Below are 20506 nucleotides of genomic sequence, written 5' to 3' on the forward strand. Positions count from 1 at the left end.
ATTATAATTAAATTTGAATTTTATTTTCTTGCATTAAATTAAAATCAAACTAATTTAAAAAAAAAATGTTGAATGCAAACCCGAATTCAAATTCAATTTTTCTAAACTAAACTACCCTAAACTCGATTTAACGAAAACTCAAACCCGAAACTGAATTGAGTTTGGATTCCGCCATAACTGTGTTTAAATTTCAAATTAATATTTATAAAAAAACGCAGAAACGGACGATAACAGATAGAGATGGGAGAGGCGCGTAAACAGTGAACATAAAAATAAAATCACGTGATAAGAGAGGCGCGTGGGGAAATGGCAAATAGCATCTATGTATAGGAAAACGTACTGGAAACTTTTTCAGCCTCCTTGCTGCCTTGCTCAATCTACAGAGTCTGCCAAAATCAGAAAAACAAAATCACTCACCCACTCGGGAACTGAGCACCGTTGCTCCTGAAACAAGGCCATATTCAACTTAACGCCATGTCCGGCTTCCCTTCTCTCGTTAAAAACAATTTCTTTAGGGTTTTCACTTTGTAAGAAACACTAAGATAAGCATCAACCAGTTCAGGTGTTCAGGTAAGCTTTTCTGTTTCGTGAATCCTTGTCCAGCTTTCAACCATGTTCTCCTCACTTCTTTGTTTCTGTTTTTTTAGGTTTGGTTAGTTTCCGTTAAGTTTGTAAGTTATATACTTGTTTTAGAAGCTCTTAGTTCTGGTTTGGTTTCTTTTTTTTTTAGTAATGATTGTTTTTTGTCTCTCTGTTTGGAAGAAATCTCATGTTTTATGTAGAGCTCTGCATAGAAATGAAATGTGGGTTTGTTCTGCGGATGTTTCTTGCTTTTGTTTACGGTGTTTTATGCTTTGGAACTGAAGAAGACGACTTCAAAGTTTGAGGGTTTTTTCTTTTTTTTTGGGACGTTGAGTTTTGGTTCTGTAAGTGTTATGACATTTTGGAAGAAGAGTTCAGTTTTCATTTTCTGTTTTGGCTTATTCTGGTGCTAACTTTGTATAGATCAGTGGAACTTTGTCGATCTAAACGTTTTCTCTTCTCCAGTTGAACAAAAATTTCAATTCCAAACTCCTATCTGCCACTAGTTTAACTTGTTATTCTTGAAGTGTTCTTTTTTTTTTTTAAATCTTTCTTGCTTTCTGTTAATTGCATTTTTTTTTTCAAAATTTCCCATTTTTAATTATTTGTGGAACGCTACTAATTTTCTTTTTCTTTTTATCAAAATCTTCAACCTTAAGTAACCAGGTTCTGTGTTGAAAGAAAGAGGTTTTTTTTTCCTCTAAATATCTTAAAATATTTATTTTAACTATAAAAATTTGGTGGATAATCTAGGAGTTTATGAATAATAAAGGGTTGCAATGATTGCATGTGAGTATATTTATATATTTTTTGCTTTTCGATTTGCAGCAACATGTTGAATAAAGGAGAATGTGGTTTATTTGTGCTTTATTATTAAATTGAACACATTATTTTCATCCTTAAAAAATATTGTTAAGAATCGAAGGATCCTCTTTTTGTCATCAGCCTGTCTGTGATCACAATAAAACAGGTTATCCCACCTCTGTACTATCATCATTTATGTTGCTGGCCCATTGGGGCTTCAATAATCTGTTGTTAAGCAAGTGGAAGTACTGGAGTAAAAAGGAAGTGAAAAAAAAAAAAAAGCATGGAAAGATGGTTTATGAGATAAAGTAAGCTCTATTTATCGCAACTTCTTCTTTCTTTTTAATTTTTGTCGTCTGTTTCAGGTTGGTGGTAGTGGGTGTAGTTTCCTGTGGAGTTTCTTTGAAGCGATTGTAATGTTTGTTTGTTAGGTTTTGTACACAAGTGATTGGAAGTGGATGTCTTTTATGAACCAAATTCCTTTGTACATTCGTATATATTAAGATTCTCATTGAGGTTTATTTCTCAGCCAAGGTTTTCTCTGAACTGTTGCAGGTCTTGTGGGTCAGGTGGGTTTTAAAGGAGACGACATTTGGTTTTCTATTTTGACCACTTCTGCTAAAGGGGATATAAAAATAATGCAGACTCCAAAAGCAAGGTAAGATTTGTCTTTTAACAAGTATTTTTTGAGTTGAGGAATTCTATGTAAACGCTTAGACCATTTTGTTAAATTAAATGTCTTATCCAGAATATAAATTTTCTTTAATATTTATTGGTAGACTACCAATGCATATTGGAATTATTTGTCTTATCCAGAAATGGGGCCTACCTATTTCTTACTTCATTTGGCATCCTTCTTCTTCTTCTTTTTGTTTGTCGTTTCAATTTCTTTCACCAATTTATGTATTACTAGTTTAAGTAGTGGTCTTGGCCTCTCAAGATTAACTTGATTGAGCTACATGAACAATGCATGAACTTGTAAACAATAAAAGTAAAGTGATTCAAAATCAAGCTTCAAGCTATTTGTATGTTCTAGTCTGCATGAATATGGAAAATGACGAGAAGAGCAAAATCAATGTGATTGGTGAGTAATGGACTCTGCTAATGGAGTCTGAACGTTTAGGCATTACTTATGATTAAAGATGATGTTTCAGTGGCTGCACCATGTCTGCAACAACTTTTTAAAATTGTGTCTTGTGTTGTTAGTAGCGCATGGCAATTCCCTAAGGCGAATTTGAAATAGATGGGTCCTCTTTGCAATTATATATCATCTGCTGATGCAATTCTGTCTCAACTAAAAACAAATTTATTGACTTTTGGTTAAACCTTGTTTGAGAGAGTGAAAAAAATAGGCATATAAGTTTCTGTTCTGTTATTTTACTTGTATTGCGAAATGTAGTTATACATCAATATTGACTTGTTGGGATGAGTGGCATCTAAAATTGTTGTCAGCATATTGAGGCATAAATTGGCTGTGTAAGGGTGAGCAACATGCCCGGTAGGAACTGGAATCATTGAATACCCACCCTTCGGTTTTGATTCCTATCTGGAATCAACCTACCCTGGGTAGGTTCCAATTCCAATTTTTGTGGAACTGGCTGGTTTTGGTTCTGCTTCCGGTTCCATCCCCTTAGGAATCATAACCAACCCGAGAACCTGATATAAATCAAAGTTCGGGTAACTGGTTGGGTACCTGACCCAAAACTTTTTTTTTTAGTTTCATCAATATCTCCATTTCATCTGTTGCCTAGATGATCTTTGGTCTTTCCTTGTTGTACTTGTCACCTTCTGTTTCCTCAGTTGTTTCTTTTCTTTGGTAACTGTTAGATTTTGAGAAACTTAATCTGGGTCTGTCATTTTAGAAGAAATGGTGAATTTAGGATTGCTTTCTGGAACCAAATCTGAGAAATCACCTAGTGTAAATTTTAGGACACCATATTTTACTCACTGGTCGTAGTCTACTTGTTTGCGGCTCTGAGCTGGCGCTTGGTTCATGGGATGTGAGGAAGTGTTTTTTACTGAAGCCTGATCTTGAAGGTGACCAACTCAAATGCTGAGGAATCCTGCAATTCAAAGTGGGTATTCTTGTGAGTACAGTTATTATGTTGTGGATGATGAGGGAAATGTACTGAGATGGGAGACAGGGAAGAAGCATAAACTGCTGTTACCTGAGGGGACTGAGGATGGGGACTGCTTCCAAAAATTTTTACTCTTAAAGCACAATAATTGGGTGGAAGAAAAAAATTGTTCATGTGTGAGGAAGAAGCACAGTGCTGTGAGGATGCAGAATCATCTGGGTAAGTTCTAGGTAGGAATATGTCTTGATCGATTATGGTTCCTAATTCTTAGGAATTGGCTGGTTCTGGTGCCCTGTTTTTTCAATAGAGTTCCCACACCTGTTCACTCCTGGCTGTAAATGTGAAGACATTGCTTGCATTAATATGCTATTTGTATAAGTTGCAGTAAATAAATACTTCATTTATTTTCATGCGTGCTTGCGTACACTGCTTCATTCCATCGATTTTTGACAACAGAACTGGCTCTTTGGAAGTGCCTCAAAGGAAATCTCCTACTACACTGCATACTGCCCGCCAACTCAAGATACCAGGATCAGATTCTAATGTTGTTTCCTCTTCTCCACACCCAACAAATAGGACACCAAAAGATAAAAGTCCTAAAGTCATTGAGCGCAAATCACCTCGGAGCCCAGCAACAACAGAGGTATTCTGCAAATTTTTTATAATCAGATCTGAAGCTGTTTCATGTGGAAATGCCTAGAAATGCTATGTTGGAGTCAGCAAAGTCATAGATGCTCTTTATGTAGTTACTGTAACACATGCATTTATTGGCGCCACTCAAATTTTGGAACTGGACAGCTCTTTCTTTCATAAGTGTTTTTTTTTTATTCTCAATGCTTAGCTATCTTTCACTTACTTGATATCTGCTCTCTATCTTGTGAATTCTAGAAAAAACGCCCAAACAGAGTGTCTGAATTGGAATCACAGCTTGCTCAACTTCAAGAAGAGCTGAAGAAGGTGAAGGAGCAATTGAGTGCTTCAGATTCATGGAAGAAGCAAGCCCAGCAGGAAGCTGAGGAGGCCAAGAAGCAGTTCTCGACCATGTCAGCAAAGCTTGAGGAATCTCAACAGCAACTGCTGGAGATTACTACGTCTGAGGATGCTCGAGTTGAAGAGCTCAGAAAGATTTCGCAGGATCGTGATAAAGCATGGCAGTCTGAACTTGATGCTCTCCAGAAACAGCATGCTATGGATTCTGCTGCCCTGGCTTCTGCCATGAATGAGATCCAGAGGCTAAAAGTTCAGCTGGAAAAGTTAGCTGAATCTGAAGTTGCCCTGACCAAGCATGCAGAGTCTGCACATGCTGAGATGCAGAGCTTGAGAATAGAACTTACTGAAACTCTCTCCCTGGTTGGAAAACTTAAATCTGATCTTAATATTTGCAAAGAATCTGAAGCTCAGGCAATTGAAGTAGTCCGGAAAACTCAAATGCAACTGGAAAGGGCGAATGCAAATATAGAAATGTTGCAATCTGAGGGCACTAAAGCTACAGAGGGTTTTAATTCCTTATCATTGGAGTTGGAACAGTCAAAAGCTCAGGTTAAATCATTCAAGGAACTTGTAAGCAAGCTCCAGGCCGATCTACTTAGCAGTAACAGCGATAAATTGGTGGAATCTTTGGGTGATGTTGATCTTTCTCGGAAGGATGGGGAAAAGGAGGAAATAGACCAGCTCAAAGTGGAGCTTAATCATTCTAAATTTGAATTGAGCCAACTGAGGTCTGCATTAGAGGCTTCTGAGACCAGGTACCAGGAAGAATACATTAAAACCACATTGCGAATTAGACGTGCTTATGAACAAGTTGAACATGTAAAATCAGAATCATGCCAGAGAGAGGCTGAGTTGGAGACACAATTGAAAAATGCCAAAGCTCATATTGAAGAGTTGAGAGCAAATTTAATGGACAAGGAAACAGAACTACAGTATATATCAGAGGAAAACGAGGGACTGAATTTAAAAATCAAGGGAAATGGACCTAGTGAGGCAGATTTAGCTGAGCTGAAGGTGAGTATGTTGGATAAGGAGACAGAGTTGCACAGTCTAACTGAGCAAAATGAAACGCTCAAGTTGGAGATTGAGAAGAAGGAAATGGAGAGAAACAAAATCAATGATGAAGCTATTACTTTAGCAGAAGCAGCCAGGGCTGCTGAGCAAGAGGCTTTGATGAAAGTTGGCTACTTAACAGAGGAAGCTGATAGAAGTAGCAGAAGAGCAGCACATGTGACTGAGCAACTGGATGCAGCACAGGTGGCAAATACAGAAATGGAGGCTGAGTTGAGGAGATTAAAGGTGCAACTGGACCAGTGGAGGAAGGCAGCTGAGGCGGCAACAGCTATGCTTTCAACTGGCAACAATGGAAAATTTGTAGAAAACAAGATTAATTACTTGAATGGGACTATGGGTTCTCCCTACTTAGAAGACATGGATGATGACTCTCCGAAGAAGAAAAATGCCAACATGCTGAAGAAGATTGGTGTGCTTTGGAAGAAAGGCCAGAAGTAGTTGATAGAGAACCTAGCAGGTTGCATGTAGTTAGTTCCATTATAATACTTTTTGGCTCGTTTCATTATATTTTCTTTTGACTTGATTCTCTTATGCTTATCTTGACAGGTATTTTGGAAGGTTCCAGATTAGATGCCAATAAATTTAAAGACTTGGAAATTCTTCTGGAAATTCTGTATAGACATGTAAAACTGGTGAACTTTTGTTAGTTCAATCTGAATTTGGTTTCACTTGGTGTATTGTCTGGGGCTTTTGGACACAAAAGAGTTGTATCTCACAGAAAATTTTCTGTTTATGGTAATGAAGCTGTTTATTTTTAGCAAGTGTTTAAATGAAAATAATCAGCCCTATGTTGTGCATGTATTGTTTATGTTTCGATGACAGTCACTTCAATGAATGAAACTTTGATCACTTGGGTCCCCTCAAAAGCCTTCGAAAAACTCACAAACTTTGAAAAACAAGTGTTTGGTTGTATTGCAATCAAAATTCGAAGGGTATATTATCTTATTATTATATTTAATAAAATTTAATAAAAATAGATAAATATAAATAATTATTGTATTTGATTAGAGGTAATAAAAAAATTAGTATATTAATTTATTTAAATATTTTTTGTGTATAATTATTTTGAAATATTTTTTATATTAATTGAAAATGAGATTATTTTTATTATAAAAAATTAAAAATATAAATATAATTATAATAAAATTAAGATTAATTTGATAATTTTTTAACATTTAAAATATAAGATAATAATTAAATTATCTATTATATTATTTGTTATTTTTATATTATTTATTATATCATTATTGAAATATTTTATTATTTATAAATCAAATAAAATATTACAAATAATATCATTTTATATCACCTGTTATATTATTATTAAAAATAAAATATTATCAAAATTTTATATTATTAATAAACTAAATAAAATAATATAAATAATAAAAAATAAATTATTAAAATAATCTTTATTATCTTTCGTCATCTGCCCCTAAAACTTTTCAAATGGGCATTTTCTTTCTTTTTGTTATTTTGAATAAGAACTATTAATAATAGAAGAGGCCATTTTTTTCAAACCCTAAATTTATGGTAAAAACAAGCGAAAAAGACATAAAAATTCCAAAGAATTTAAAATGATTTTTGTACCTGCCACTATGATTGATATAATAAAGTAAATATAAACTAAATTATATGAGGGTCTCTTGAATATTTATAAAAAAGTAGGACTAGCATGTGATTAATAAACGGACTCCAACAGGCCCAGTCATCCAGACAAGAAAACCCAAACTTGGCACAGGTAAATTGAGCCCAAAATCCATCATGATTCGATCGCCCAATTAAAAAATCTCTCTATAAATAGAGGACAACCGCATTCGTCACCAGGCTAGGGTTACAAAGCGGCTGCTGTTTCTTCTTAGTCTTCCACTTCTCAGAGCCTCGTAGCAGTCAAATAACTTTTCCTAGCTATCATGGGGTACGCATTGCAACTCGTCTTTCTTTTTTTTAAGGATAATACGTTTAATCGCAAATTTAGGGTTTTTAATTATGTTTTTTCTGAGTATTTTAGCCTATTATCTTGTTGGTTTCTGAAAATCTCACGAAGATATCTTTAAGAGCACTTATTAATTCTTTGAATTGGATTTTAAGTCCAGCGTAAATCTTATTTCATTGATTGATCGTAGTATCAGGTTGACATTGGCATATTTATGTATGTTGCCTGTTTGTTTGTGGGCAATGCCATGTTATGGTGATTCAAACTTGGCTTAATTTCATTGAAAAAGGAAACGCTTTATGTTTATATTTTAGCGATTCGCCCCAGTTTTAGTGAATTATAGAGTTTATGGTTGTGGAGCTACATCTAGATTCTGATATTAATCAGCTATGAAGGTTATGTGAATAAATTATTTGTTTTTTATTCGTTTAGGTGCTAAGTTTAATCAGAATGTTTAGATGTGTTAATTGATTAAGTAGTTTGTGATGTCTATGTATTATATGTGTGTGTGTGTGTGTGTGTGCGCACTCGCGCGCGTGTGTTTTAACATGGTTCATCTTTGAGTAGTTAGTCAGTGTAGAAGCGCATTGTAAGTTTTGTTTTGTTTTTTTTTTTTCCTTTTTATTTGCAAAAATTCTATTGGATAACTTGGTTACAATGTTTAAGAGCAATTGTGTTTTCAGGAAGACACGTGGTATGGGAGCTGGTCGCAAGCTGAAGACCCACCGTAGGAATCAAAGGTGGGCAGACAAGGCATACAAGAAGTCCAACCTTGGAAATGAATGGAAGAAGCCGTTTGCTGGGTCTTCCCATGCTAAAGGAATTGTTCTTGAGAAGATGTAAGACTGCGCTTCGTACTATTATCGCCATCTTAATTTGTATTTATTGACTAATCAAATTGTGAAATGATTGTATGCAGTGGTATTGAAGCTAAGCAGCCTAACTCTGCTATTCGTAAATGTGCAAGAGTCCAACTGATCAAGAACGGGAAGAAGATTGCTGCCTTTGTACCAAATGATGGTTGCTTGAACTACATAGAAGAAAATGTAAGTAGTATATTTTTTAAAGAGCAATGTCATATACACCTAATTTTGAATATACAATTGGGTACACAAATGATGTGTCATCATGTGATTGACTATTATTCATTCAATCACATGAGGATATATTATCTGTATTCCTAATTGTGTATTCAAATCGTTGTACATTTTTATCTATTTGTATTCACCTATTTATCTTATTATGAATTTTCATGCTGTTGTAGGATGAGGTTTTGATTGCTGGATTTGGACGTAAGGGTCATGCCGTGGGTGATATTCCTGGTGTCAGGTTCAAGGTCGTAAAAGTTTCCGGTGTCTCCCTCTTGGCACTCTTCAAAGAGAAGAAGGAGAAGCCAAGGTCTTAAGGACACATTTTATCCAAGTCTCTTAGTTTTTCTAAAGATTTGCAATGCTACTTTCTCTTTTTTGAGTGGATTTTGTGAACCATTTTTTATCATTTTAGTTAATGTATCGGCTCGTTGGGCCATTTTGACCCTAGAATTTAAATTTTGTTACTCTTCAAATCATTGTGATCCATATCTCTGGTTCAGTATCTTTGCTTATGGCCTGGATTCCAATAGCTAGTAACATATCCTTTCATTTGCTTAAGGATTGTTTGAAACTTCAGTTTATTTCAATTTTATCTTGCGTTTGGATTAGAAAAAACAATACAAGTATGGGCACCTAATTAGAAATTTAAATGATGTTATTATATATTTAATCATATAATGATATATCATCTAAATATACCTAATTTGTTACTGGCAAAATTTAAAGAACAATATTAAGTCTCATCTCAAAATTCCAAGCAAAGTATGTTATCAGAATCGTATTTCAAACCTTTTGCCAAGAGATTTTTAAATTTTGTTGGAGTATAGTTCACACTAAATTATAATGATTGTGAAATTTAGTTAACCCTTAATTTTAGTGATTGTGATTTGTGTAGTTGTCATTTACTTCTGAATACATGCCTTTGGATCAGGCTTTAGTTTAGTCACTGATTTTATTTCTATTTTTGGCTCATTTTCTGCTTGTATAAATAGACCCTCTTTTATGATGTACAAGAAATACAAAACTTCTTATCTTACTACAAAATTTATCACCACACAATGTTTTAAAAAGGTTATTGAAATAATCCTCTCAAAGATTTTTTTTTTTTTTGGTTGCAAACTATAAAGGAGGATATTTGATATTTTGTTTTGGATATTTTTCTACCATTAACGTTCATCTTTGAGGATTTTAATAGGATATAAAAAAACACTGGATGGTAATAAAAAATTCATGAATTTCTAGGATATTCGTAATACAAAAATGCAAATGTGCTTGAAAAACATGAAACAGAAAACAGCACTTGGTACAGGAAACACATTACAGAAAATCGCTAATGGTACTGTATATTTAACAGAGACTTTATGTGTAAGACGTAATACCTTTGTGTTAAATGGTTCCCTTTGTGCTAAATCCAATATAGAAAATTCCACATACAGAAATCAGATTTTCCAAATACCTGCATAAGATGGAATACAAGATCAATTAACCTAAATAAATTTAAACAAAAAAAGGGATATCTGAATTAACTTTGACAAATTCAACTACAATTGGTTACCTTTAAGAAAAATCATGTTGCTGTTAAGTTATTGCAACAGCTTAGTTGTTCTCTGCTAGTTTCAGAACGCTTTCCGGAGAAGGTGAGATGACTTTCTTCTCTATGTCCAGATTGATTTTCATAAATCCAACTTGTCTAGTCAGAGAATCGACCTCATCTTGAGGAACTTTTTGCTTTGCATTCGAATTATGAAGCAAACTTAAATCGTTGTTGAGGAATTGCTTGCCAAGTTGTGCATCTTCATCCACTTGCTGAGATGGATTGATATTTTCAGCATCAGAAGTGAACTTGAGATCTGATTCAGGGGCTTTATTGTTGCTTCTGGGGCTCACTTTTTGTTTCAAGACAATTGAGCTGTTTTTCTTTTCTGCCAAACTAGAGTCTTGGGAGCTTATATAATGTCCTTTAGAAACAACTTCATCAGCCTTGCGAATGCTTTCTCCTCCAGTTTTAGGAGACATCCTGCTGTGAAATCTGGGAGATACGAGAGTGTTTTTCACTTTTTTTGAAGCACTAGAGACCTTTGTTGCAGCAATTATGGATTCTTGAAGAGGTAAAGGAGATCTAGGCTTCATGGTCATGCCAGTTTGCTGAGCATCGGGTTTGATATTCTGAACTGGCAATGCAATTTTAGCAGGTTGTATCTTTCCAAGTTTTGACTTGTTTGAACCTCCACTTGGGCTGGTGATTCCAGCTTTAATGTTAGGCAAGGCACTCGGTACACCAGGATGAGGTTGCATACTTCCACTGGAAGTTCGACCTGCTGATTTGACCTGGATACATAATATTTCATGAAAGCTTATTACTTTCCTAAAAAAGCAAATTTTCCAAAATAAAATTGAGCAAGCTGATTTTGCCAAAGTACACATAAGTTATTTTGGCAAGACCAGTTCCCATATAGTATATAGAAATTATTATAGAAAAACCAGAACTGACCCCATCAAAGAAGCCAATTTTAGGTGATGGCAGTCGCAGGCCAGAGGGTTTTGAAGATGGACAAAGCATTGAATCAGTTTTCATCGATGGTCCCTTCACACATTCACCTTGCAAAGCAGGGAACTTGGCATAATTTCTTTCTGAGATTTGATCATTAGAGTCGTGGTGAAAATCCAAAAATCGTAAGGCATCATTGTCTGCAGAGACTGATTTGGAAGAACTAGAGTCTATGCTAGCTCTTGTATTATTACGCCTTTGATTAGTAGTAGAAGTTGGTCCAATTGACTCTGAGGACCATTCACTTATAGAGCTAGCTGGTGATATGCTAGAAGAGTGCTTGCTGACAGACCTCAAATAAGATGTAAGATGAGAACTGCCTGACTGAATTTTACCCTTTGGTGCAGTTCTTGGTATGGATTTGACTGTTGAACTGGCAAAAGAAGCATTACTAATTCCAGAATTATTTTTTCGTTTCATGGAATTTAAGGAAATTTTACCAATGCTGTTAGATGAAGCACTGCCAGAACTACCAAAGGAGGAACAAGAAGTTGTTAGCTCTGTTTTGGTTGCAGCTGAAGAACACAAAGAAGATCTAGAACGTAATATGGGCATGGGGACAATTTTCCATGAACCAGAAGAAGGTATTTTTGTAGTTGGAGCTCCTTTACCTGCAAAATTAAATCAGGCCAAAAGCACATATATTTAGTAAAAGAACAAAATAGTTCAGCCTGTGTAGAAGTTAATCCGTGAAACTAATAGAGCTTAAGTTAATAGACAAACAAGTTGGGGCTAAAATTACCAGATGCATTTTTGTGGTTATCTTTTTCCGGCTTGGCACGCTTAGCACTTATGGAAGCCCTCTTGGTTGATTCCATTGGTTTTGGGATGGGATTAATTCTACCATGTGCCTTGGGTTTACAAGGAGATGAAGCTGACTCTCCATTTGTAACAACAGACTGCACAGAAATTGTTTTGGTAAAACCCTATCCAAGTTATCTTCATGATTTTGTAACACTTATCAATTAGGTAGAATATTGAGAACAAAATATCTCTAATTTGAATATATCAGAGAATGACAGAATAGCTTGCTGAACAGCCCAATAGTTTTATTGAGTGAGACATTAAGCAGTACAACATGCACCATAAAAACTATCCGTATTTTCTGCTCTAGCTGGAAAATCCTACATGATTCCCAAGAATTACATGCACATATGCAAGTTATGCATGTTGAGCACTAAGTAAACGCTTGCCTTTGAGGATTGCAGATGAACAACAGCCTGCTTTGTTGATTTTCCTGTGCCTAAAGTGCCAACAATAGGCTTTCTGGAAGCAATTTTGGGCTTCATCTGAAATTGCAATGAGATTAATTAGTACATACAAGACATCCACAAAATAATTGCTAATTAAAAGTAGATTTTGAGAGTTGACCTCACCTTATCTCGAGATGCAAGATCCACATTCTTTGAAGCTGAAAGATAAAGCATAGTGTGGGATTAGTTCAAGGAATACTTGCACACAGAAGACTGATTTAATGACTCCACTCAATATCTAGAAGTTAACTAATTAATAGATTAGGCCGTTTAATATGATCTTGGCAAGGGAAAACAAAAATGGGGAGCCAAAAACAAATATAAGGGGTCAAGAATATGAAAAAAAAAAAAACCCATCATGCAAGTTTCAAGCATATCAAAATGTACAAAGAACCAAAAGGAGTCTGAATAACATACACCAAATTTTACAATGAGATTAACCTTTCTAAATAATTCTTCATGTCAAATAGCAGGATTGATCCACTAATGTCACCAGAAAAGTGGTTTAACAGGAGAAGTAATCTAGGTAATGTGCTTGGATCTCTGATGCCATCTCGTGCTATGGACCTATGAAATTTAGTTTGTTTATTTAATCACACTGAAATTGAACATAACGGTTTAAATTCACTACAAGGAGAAGTTGTTGGATGGCGATGAACTGGAGTTAATATTTAAGTGTCAGACCAGAATGAGCATTTCAAAAGAGGAATCAAATGGTGTACCACCATGCAGACCAAGCAAAGACAACAGTTTTCTCAAATTGAAGAAAAAGAAAAGGCAACAAGAAAGAAGATACTTACACTGCATAGTTTGGGACTCTGTCACCCCTAATCTCTTCTCATTATTTGAATTTGCCACATTGGACACTTGGCTAGATTTCTGGATTGAAGCTCTTATATCTTCAAACAAATCAGTTTCAAGACTTTTTAATGTCAAAGCATCACTGTCTAAACTAGATAGTGAATCTGTAGATCTATGAATGTCTTCTTGAATTCCGGGCAATACATTTTTCTCACTTATCTCAGTGCCTCCAATCATACTTGAAAGCTCCTCAGAATCCAGAACTCCTGATAACACAAAACCCTAAACCATAAGTCCCAAACTCTAGCTACAAATGTGAAGAAAAACAACACAAAATATTAATTTAAACAAAAAAAAAACGTGCCTTCACTTGTGAAGAACGCATTATCCCAGGCTAAACTTTTGCGCAAGTTATATTTTCCACTTCTTGTCTTTCCTGGTTCCAATGATTCAACTGGCTGAGACTCCTCTTCCTTCACTTCAGGGGAGTTAAATGAGGTTTCCACAGCTTCAAAAGGCTCCAAGAACTTCACACTTCTATGTTGCTGATTCTCTGAACATAAAGTAAATTTACGTCAGTACAAAAGCACAGTATCCACTATAAGATTGTTGAAATGAGACCATAAAAACTATAAATCCAGAGACTTGAACATTAATTAGAGAATCTTTATTTCAGACCAAGGCAACGTCAAAACTACACACGAAGCAACGTCAAAGGTAATAAATTTTCCTTTGTGCGCAACACTGATAACACAAAACTACAAACTCACTGTAATATAGAACCTCATGAATTACTCGATAACTATATATGTAAGTGTGCCGAAAATATCTTGCATTCTTTTTTCTTCGCTTAACCCACTAAATTAAAACAAAAACAAAACAGAAAAAAGAAAAAGAAATAAAGGAAAGGAAAGAATTAAAAAAAAAAAGGAATATTGATACATCAAATTCGTTAAACTCAGCACTTAATCAGTGGATCAACATGCTGATATATCAAATAAATTAAAAGCTCAATTAACAAGAAATGAAAGGATAGTCATCGCTTAACTTAAAACCTATAGCAAAATAACTAAGAACGCCTCAATCTTTACATTAGTTGTAGTTTCATCTGAACTTCCAAAAGCAAGAAACTCAACAAACACTTTCGAAGTGAAGAGGCGTCCATCAAGATTCTTGTATCTCATACCTCATATACCAGTCAAGGACTAAAATCAACTAAAGAAACTAGGAATTTCTCCAGTTTCACAAACAGCAACACCGAACCATAACAAATTAAGAAGAAAACCTGAAGAAGGATGGTGTAGAGGGCTTGTGAAAGACGAATTGATTAGGCAATCGTCTTCAAACGACACGTCGATGAGACTTAGCTCTTTGATTTCGAGATTGCTCTGTTTCTCAGATTCATCCATTGCAAAGATCAGTAGCAATATTGAGGTAAATTTAGATGCTAATCGATTGATATAGTCTCGAGATCGTTTGAAAATAGGACTGAGTCACCAAGTGAAGCTCAGCCAACAGTCTAGCCTTAGTTTGTTGTACACACCTGAATCTGACGGCGAGAAATTTTGAATTTTGGAGAAGCGGGGGCTTAAAATTATAAGAGGTTTAAAAAATTGCGGAGAAAAAGCTTAAATACATAAGCATTAATAAGTAAGGGAGCGCCTGGTGTGTTGCTTTCTTGATTAACTTGATTTTATCATGGTGGGCCTAAACGAGTGATCCTGCGGTTCAAATTGACATTATGTTTTTTAAGAGATTCATTTTGGCCAAACGACTATTTCCCACCCAAGTTATGCTTTTTCTACAAATTCTCCCCTATTAACTTTGAAAAACTCATTTACCTACTCATAGACTATTAAAAAAACGTCAAGTTGACGGATTCAAAGACAAAATCATTATTTTACCTATAATATTAAAAATAAACTTAAATTTAATTTTTTTTTTACCCCCAAACCCTAACAACTAGCAATTTTTTTTCAACCCAAGTTTTTAAAAACAACATTTTTCCCCCTAGGGTTTCCAAACTTTTGGATTGAATTTTTCGACAAAGATCGACAATCTCCAAGCAACGTCTCCTTTTTCTGACTGTGCGACGTCTTCCCCTCCTAGGCGTAGTCGTCGAAGAAGACGACGCTTCTTTGTTCAAAGACGAAGACGATTTGTCTTCGTTAGAGAGGGAGGAAGACAAATCTCTCTGACGAAGACAAATCGTCTTCGTCTCTGAATGAAGACGCGTCATCTTCGTCGACAACGATGCCTTACAACGTTGAAAGTGTACGATCGGAAGAAGGGGCCGTCAGAGAGAGAAAGTAGGTGCTTGGAGATCATCGATCATCGCTAGAAAAATTGGATCTAAAGGTTTGGAAACCCTAGGGGGGAAAATGTAGTTTTTGAAAACTTGGGTTGGGAAAAAACTTTAGTTTTTAAAGTTTAAGGGGGTAAAAAGAGATAAAATCTTAAAGGGTTAGAATTCTGTTAATTTTAACTGCTCATAGGTAGATATTTGATATTAGCAAAGTTAATGAGGGAAAACATGAGAATGCAGCATACCTTAGGTGGGAAATAGTTTACTGATTAAATGATTGCCGGTCCAGGAGTGTCAATCAGATGGACAGGGACCGATTTAATTTCGAGTTAAATATAATTAGGGTCTTTAATTGGATCATTAAGTCATGAGGCTCGAATTTAAACAAAGGGTGTTCAAAACTGAAACCCTATTGAATCAGAATATACTTGTCTAAGTTTTCAAACCCATGGAAGATTAAAAGGGTGCTTTTACAAGCTTTTAAATATATAAAATAAACCCAAAACTACAAAATTTTTAATGAACCAAAGGTGTACGAAAAATATAAGGCTCAAATAGGTAACCTTAAACTTAGGCTCAAAATTTGTCTAAGTCCAAACTTGAACAAACCAAATCCGATTCAATAAACCCAACTGACAACCCTACTTCAATATAAAAGGTTCTCTTCAAATAAAAAATCTAATAAACCGGAAGTCCATACTGAACTGTACACTCAAATTAGAGCCCGTAAAGTGTGTTAAACCACTATTATTAATCACAATAACTTCATTTATAAATTTTTATAAAATTATTCAATTACCCTATGATATTATAATTAATATTAATTCATATAAACAAATTTTATGACAATATGACTATATACATTCGGCAACTCTATCTAGTATAAAATTAAACCAACTATTTGATCCCACTGCATGTTGACAAAATTAAACTTATCTTATATACACATATAGAAGAAATGCCTAAAACTTTCATACTACATGAATCAATCAGAATTTGTGGGATTAAGATGCATCACCCTCCATAGATGTTGCAACTTTTCTGCTTCTCTTCGTTGTCATGCAAGAAGAAGCGTTACTTGCAGAAGACATGTATTTGAGACAGTAACTAACAAGTGCCGGGCCAAAAATGCTGTACTTTCCAGCAGAACTGAAAGCTGCTTCTGCATCTTTGCGTTTCTTGAAAACCACTTTCGCACGCCTACTCTTCAATAATTCAGTCTCTAATTCATTCAAAGCTCCAAAATGACCAAATATTTTGTTAAGATGTTCTTTCGATGGAACAGATTCCGAGTCTGAGAAATTTAAAATCAAAGCTGTGGGAGAGACATCTTCATCACAACATCCGTCTAAATGGTCTACTGGCTGTACTGCTTTCAATTCCAGATTTTCACCATCATTCACAGATTCCCATTCAAGATTTTCATCATCACTTTGCCGTCCAGATTCCATATTGGTGCCCAAATGAACAGCTAATTGTGCTTCAAGAGGGGAAATATTGATTTGGCTTGGGTCATTATGCAACGCTTCTTCAACTTCATTCTTATTCTCAAGTGGTTGTTGCACTTCAGGAATGTTTTCAATTACCCTGTCAGTCCAATAGGAATCTTTAATGAGGTTTGACGCAGGTATACCAGCAGTTTCAGACTGCTTCAACATTTTTTGATTTCTGTCACCAGAACCTTCTCCCTCAGATATTTCCAGGCTGACTGACTTCCTGAATTTCGAGAAGAAACTAACAAGAGAAATCGAGAAGATGTATCTGGTCGTGGGATCTCTAGCAACCAAGCAAAGCTTTGACAGGAAGTCATCAATTGAAGAATCCTCTGCTACAAAGTGCATTTTTCTTTGAGATTTTCGTAAGTCAGACTTGTCATTTCTTTTATTTTTAACCAAAGTTTTTGGAGATGTTTGATCACCACTTGACCCATTCAGCTGGCTTGCAATCTTAAGTATGCTAGTTCCAACCCCAAGATTCTTAGTTGGTAATGAATTGTCTGCCCGGGATGATAAATCACTCTTCCCATGTTTCACAATCAACCTATCACCCCTCTTGTGTTTCAGAATCTTATCCTCGGATATGGAGTCCAGCTTCTTATGCTTTGCAGCTATGTCATAGTATGTGGAATCAACTGCCTTACGTTTCCTAGCAGAAGATGATGAAATCAACTTATCACCTTTACCATCTGATCCATTTTTACCATTGGACATATTTGTGTGACTCTCAGCCAACAAGTCTGACAAACTTTTTTCTTTTTTTCTTGGACATGCTCTATCCCCAGAGATTTGCATCCACTTATGAGAAAAACCATCTTGACTATTTGACTTCCCTGTTCCACAGTATTCTTGCTTGTCATGTTTGAAATCAGGAGCAGCATTTTCCAGTACTTCAGCACCATGCTTCACTTCTGCTGAAAGTGGGATCTCAGCATCACTATCCAGCAACCCACCAAGCACATTGAATTCAGGCAGCTGTAAATAACCCTTCCAACGATAGAATGCTGACAATTGAGCTTGCACTGTCACCAAACTCAGCCTATCAACCCCACTATAATGTAACAACTGTGCTAATGCTTTTACATGCTCAAAAAGTTTTACAGGATCAAAAGAAGCTGCACTGGAGTAATTGTCTCCACCATCTATTATACTGGACTCTTCCTTGACTCCAGCATTAACTATCATCTGAGTACTGATCTCAGTTAAAGCTTCTTCAGGGATGCAAGAACAGGACAGCCCAAATTCCACCCGTCTAGAAACCTCTTCCAAGGCGCAATCAATAGCACAATGGAAATCTTCCAGACTGCTCTGGCTTTCCATTTGTGTGAAATGCTCCCGAAAAGGTTTTATTTTTGATGCTTCATTCCAAGCAAATGTCTGATCCCCAAAATAAGCAATCAAATAACTATCTTTCTTAAAATATTTCCTTGCTTTCTTTGATGCAGCTGAAGGGGCAAGTATCTGACCTGGCCACCAAGGATGGCTCCTTACTTTACCCCACACCAAATCAGATGCACAAAAATCCTGTTTGGAGGCAATCAACTTTATACTCATGTCAGTCAAATCTCTACTTGTAGTACCACATGCATTTAAATCTACCTCAAGACTGATCCCATATGACTCATTCATAACATCTGAAGAAATCTCCACCTCTGAAACATGAATATCTACAAGCTGATCGTCATTATACTCTGCTTGTGCATCTATTTCCATCACTTGATTTTCTAAGCCATCAGACGTTACCTTCTCAGATTTGTGAGTTGGTGACTGTCCAGCATCCTGATGAGATGAGCTTGAATTCCCAGTAATATGATTCCATTGCTCCAATACCCCCCCAACAGGCCCCCCATTCATATGATGATTCACTCCTTCCCCAGAAGCTTTTTCAACCACATCAGCAGACTCTGCTTTATTATCATCACACATAGAGACATCATCACCACATCTATCTATACATTCTCCAGCTTCCACTCCAACCTCCCCACCGAAACATTCATTGTCTTTTTCCACATCAGTTACACTATCTGATACAATCACTTCTCTTCCAACACCTACACTACTCATAACAACATCATCTGCATCAATATTCAAGTCACAAATCACCTCACTCGAACCACAAATCCTAACTTTATCAAGCACATTATCCTGAACCTCACCCTGACAACTAGAGAATCCCTCTAGGGTTTCAGCTTGAGAATCACCACTCACAGGTGTATCAACCTCATTTTCTCTGTCAATCGAAGCGGCGTCGGCGTTTAAATCGATCTGATTGTGTTTTACAGACATCATGCAACCCTAGAAATTAAACAAATCGCTGTAAATTACTAAAACAATACTGAACAACAACATTCAATAAACAAATATTTGAAAATTAAATTCGAGTAAAAAAGAAAGAAGCGACTTACTTGAAGTGAATTGTACTGTGGATAGATAGAAAGCGCGTGAATTGTTTGGAGAAGAAGCGACTGAGAAACTTGAAACGTTTCGGATTTTAATAGATGCAGGTGAGGGAGACGAAAGGAATGATTCGCACCAAAAATCGTTTGCAATTTTTATTTTTTATTTTTTGGTTGGTAGAAATAATGAGAATTTGACTTTAAACAGACACGTGGCGCGACTGGCCGCCTTTTTGGAACTACAGCGGGCTTATTACTTGGAGTCTATCCCCGAGTTGTCATCAAATGGGCTGTCAAATAATATTTTATGGATAATGTTAGGTGAAAGTAAAAATCAAATTATTTTACTATTTTAATTTTACCTAATGTAAAATTATCCATTTATTTGTATATCTTCATTAAAGTTGTTCATTAATTATAGACATGGCAGAACGGCACTGACACCAGTATAGGTTTTAGATTTTTAAATCGCCAAATAACTATGTCCCACCCAAGGTTTGATGTTTTCCCAAAAATCCCCACTTTAACTATGAAAATACCAAACACTCACTCATGATCGGTTAAATTTAACAAAACTCTAACGGTGATAGGGGTAAAATTATCATTTTTACTATAATATTAAAAATAAACTAAAATAGAATCTAATTTTGCCCCCCTAAACTTTAAAAATTAAAAATTTTTCCTCAACCTAAGTTTTAAAAAATAACAGTTTCATCCTAAGGTTTGGTTTTGAAATCTCCGATGACCGTTCTGACTCTATTGCTGACGGTCTCTTCCTCCCGAAGCAGCCTCTCCTTCCGGCGAATGCTTTTCTCCCATTTGGAGGCTTAATTGGTATCAAAACTGTCATTTTTTAAAATTTAGGTTGAGAAAAAATTTTAGTTTTTAAAGTTTAAGGGGGCAAAAAGAAATAAAACTTTTAGGAGTTAAGATTTTGTTAAATCTAACTGGTCATAGGTGGATATTTGGTGTTTCTATAGTTAAATGGGGACTTTTAAAAAAACATCAAACCTTGGGTGGGAAATAGGCGTTTGGCCTTTTTAATTGGTGTCTGTCTTAAATTCATATTCATAGATAATAAGTTTTTATGAATAGGTTAGATATGCCCACGGGTGGTAATGTTTTTTTTTTTTTCTCTCTTTATCTTCTCAT

The 20506-nt window shown here is 35.5% G+C and overlaps 4 protein-coding genes across 11 annotated transcripts; 2 read left to right on the forward strand and 2 right to left on the reverse strand.

Moving 5' to 3' along the window:
• Nucleotides 1-315: 315 nt before the first annotated feature.
• Nucleotides 316-6284, forward strand: LOC123202152 (interactor of constitutive active ROPs 2, chloroplastic-like). Of its 8 annotated transcripts, none has more exons than XM_044617935.1 (6): nt 1942-2044; nt 3316-3683; nt 3921-4107; nt 4353-5988; nt 6075-6093; nt 6148-6284. In XM_044617935.1, the coding sequence occupies exons 2-4, from the start codon at nt 3637-3639 to the stop codon at nt 5964-5966; spliced, it is 1848 nt and encodes a 615-aa protein (XP_044473870.1). In that variant the 5' UTR covers nt 1942-2044; nt 3316-3636; the 3' UTR covers nt 5967-5988; nt 6075-6093; nt 6148-6284. The 8 variants fall into 8 exon arrangements, with proteins under 8 accessions (XP_044473871.1, XP_044473870.1, XP_044473868.1 ...); XM_044617933.1 differs by having other exon boundaries at nt 4353-5985; XM_044617930.1 differs by having other exon boundaries at nt 3316-3461; nt 3531-3683; nt 4353-5985; nt 6075-6284.
• A 1009-nt stretch (nt 6285-7293) lies between these two features.
• LOC123201481 (40S ribosomal protein S23) lies at nt 7294-9113 on the forward strand. The gene is made up of 4 exons (XM_044617003.1): nt 7294-7446; nt 8148-8303; nt 8384-8510; nt 8729-9113. Exons 1-4 carry the CDS (start codon nt 7442-7444, stop codon nt 8867-8869), a joined length of 429 nt encoding a protein of 142 aa, XP_044472938.1. The 5' UTR covers nt 7294-7441; the 3' UTR covers nt 8870-9113.
• Nucleotides 9114-9769: 656 nt separating this feature from the next.
• Nucleotides 9770-14772, reverse strand: LOC123201523. The gene is made up of 9 exons (XM_044617072.1): nt 14443-14772; nt 13522-13710; nt 13157-13423; nt 12480-12514; nt 12297-12392; nt 11846-12002; nt 11047-11714; nt 10111-10883; nt 9770-10011 (listed from the first exon to the last, which is right to left on the reverse strand). Exons 1-8 carry the CDS (start codon nt 14564-14566, stop codon nt 10152-10154), a joined length of 2268 nt encoding a protein of 755 aa, XP_044473007.1. The 5' UTR covers nt 14567-14772; the 3' UTR covers nt 9770-10011; nt 10111-10151.
• Nucleotides 14773-16325: 1553 nt separating this feature from the next.
• On the reverse strand, nt 16326-19524 carry LOC123202281. Its single transcript, XM_044618109.1, has 2 exons — nt 19364-19524; nt 16326-19253 (listed from the first exon to the last, which is right to left on the reverse strand). Exon 2 carries the CDS (start codon nt 19245-19247, stop codon nt 16467-16469), a length of 2781 nt encoding a protein of 926 aa, XP_044474044.1. The 5' UTR covers nt 19248-19253; nt 19364-19524; the 3' UTR covers nt 16326-16466.
• Nucleotides 19525-20506: the final 982 nt, after the last annotated feature.

This window comes from Mangifera indica, chromosome 18 (assembly GCF_011075055.1).
Source record: "Mangifera indica cultivar Alphonso chromosome 18, CATAS_Mindica_2.1, whole genome shotgun sequence".
NCBI classification, from domain to species: Eukaryota; Viridiplantae; Streptophyta; class Magnoliopsida; order Sapindales; family Anacardiaceae; genus Mangifera; species Mangifera indica.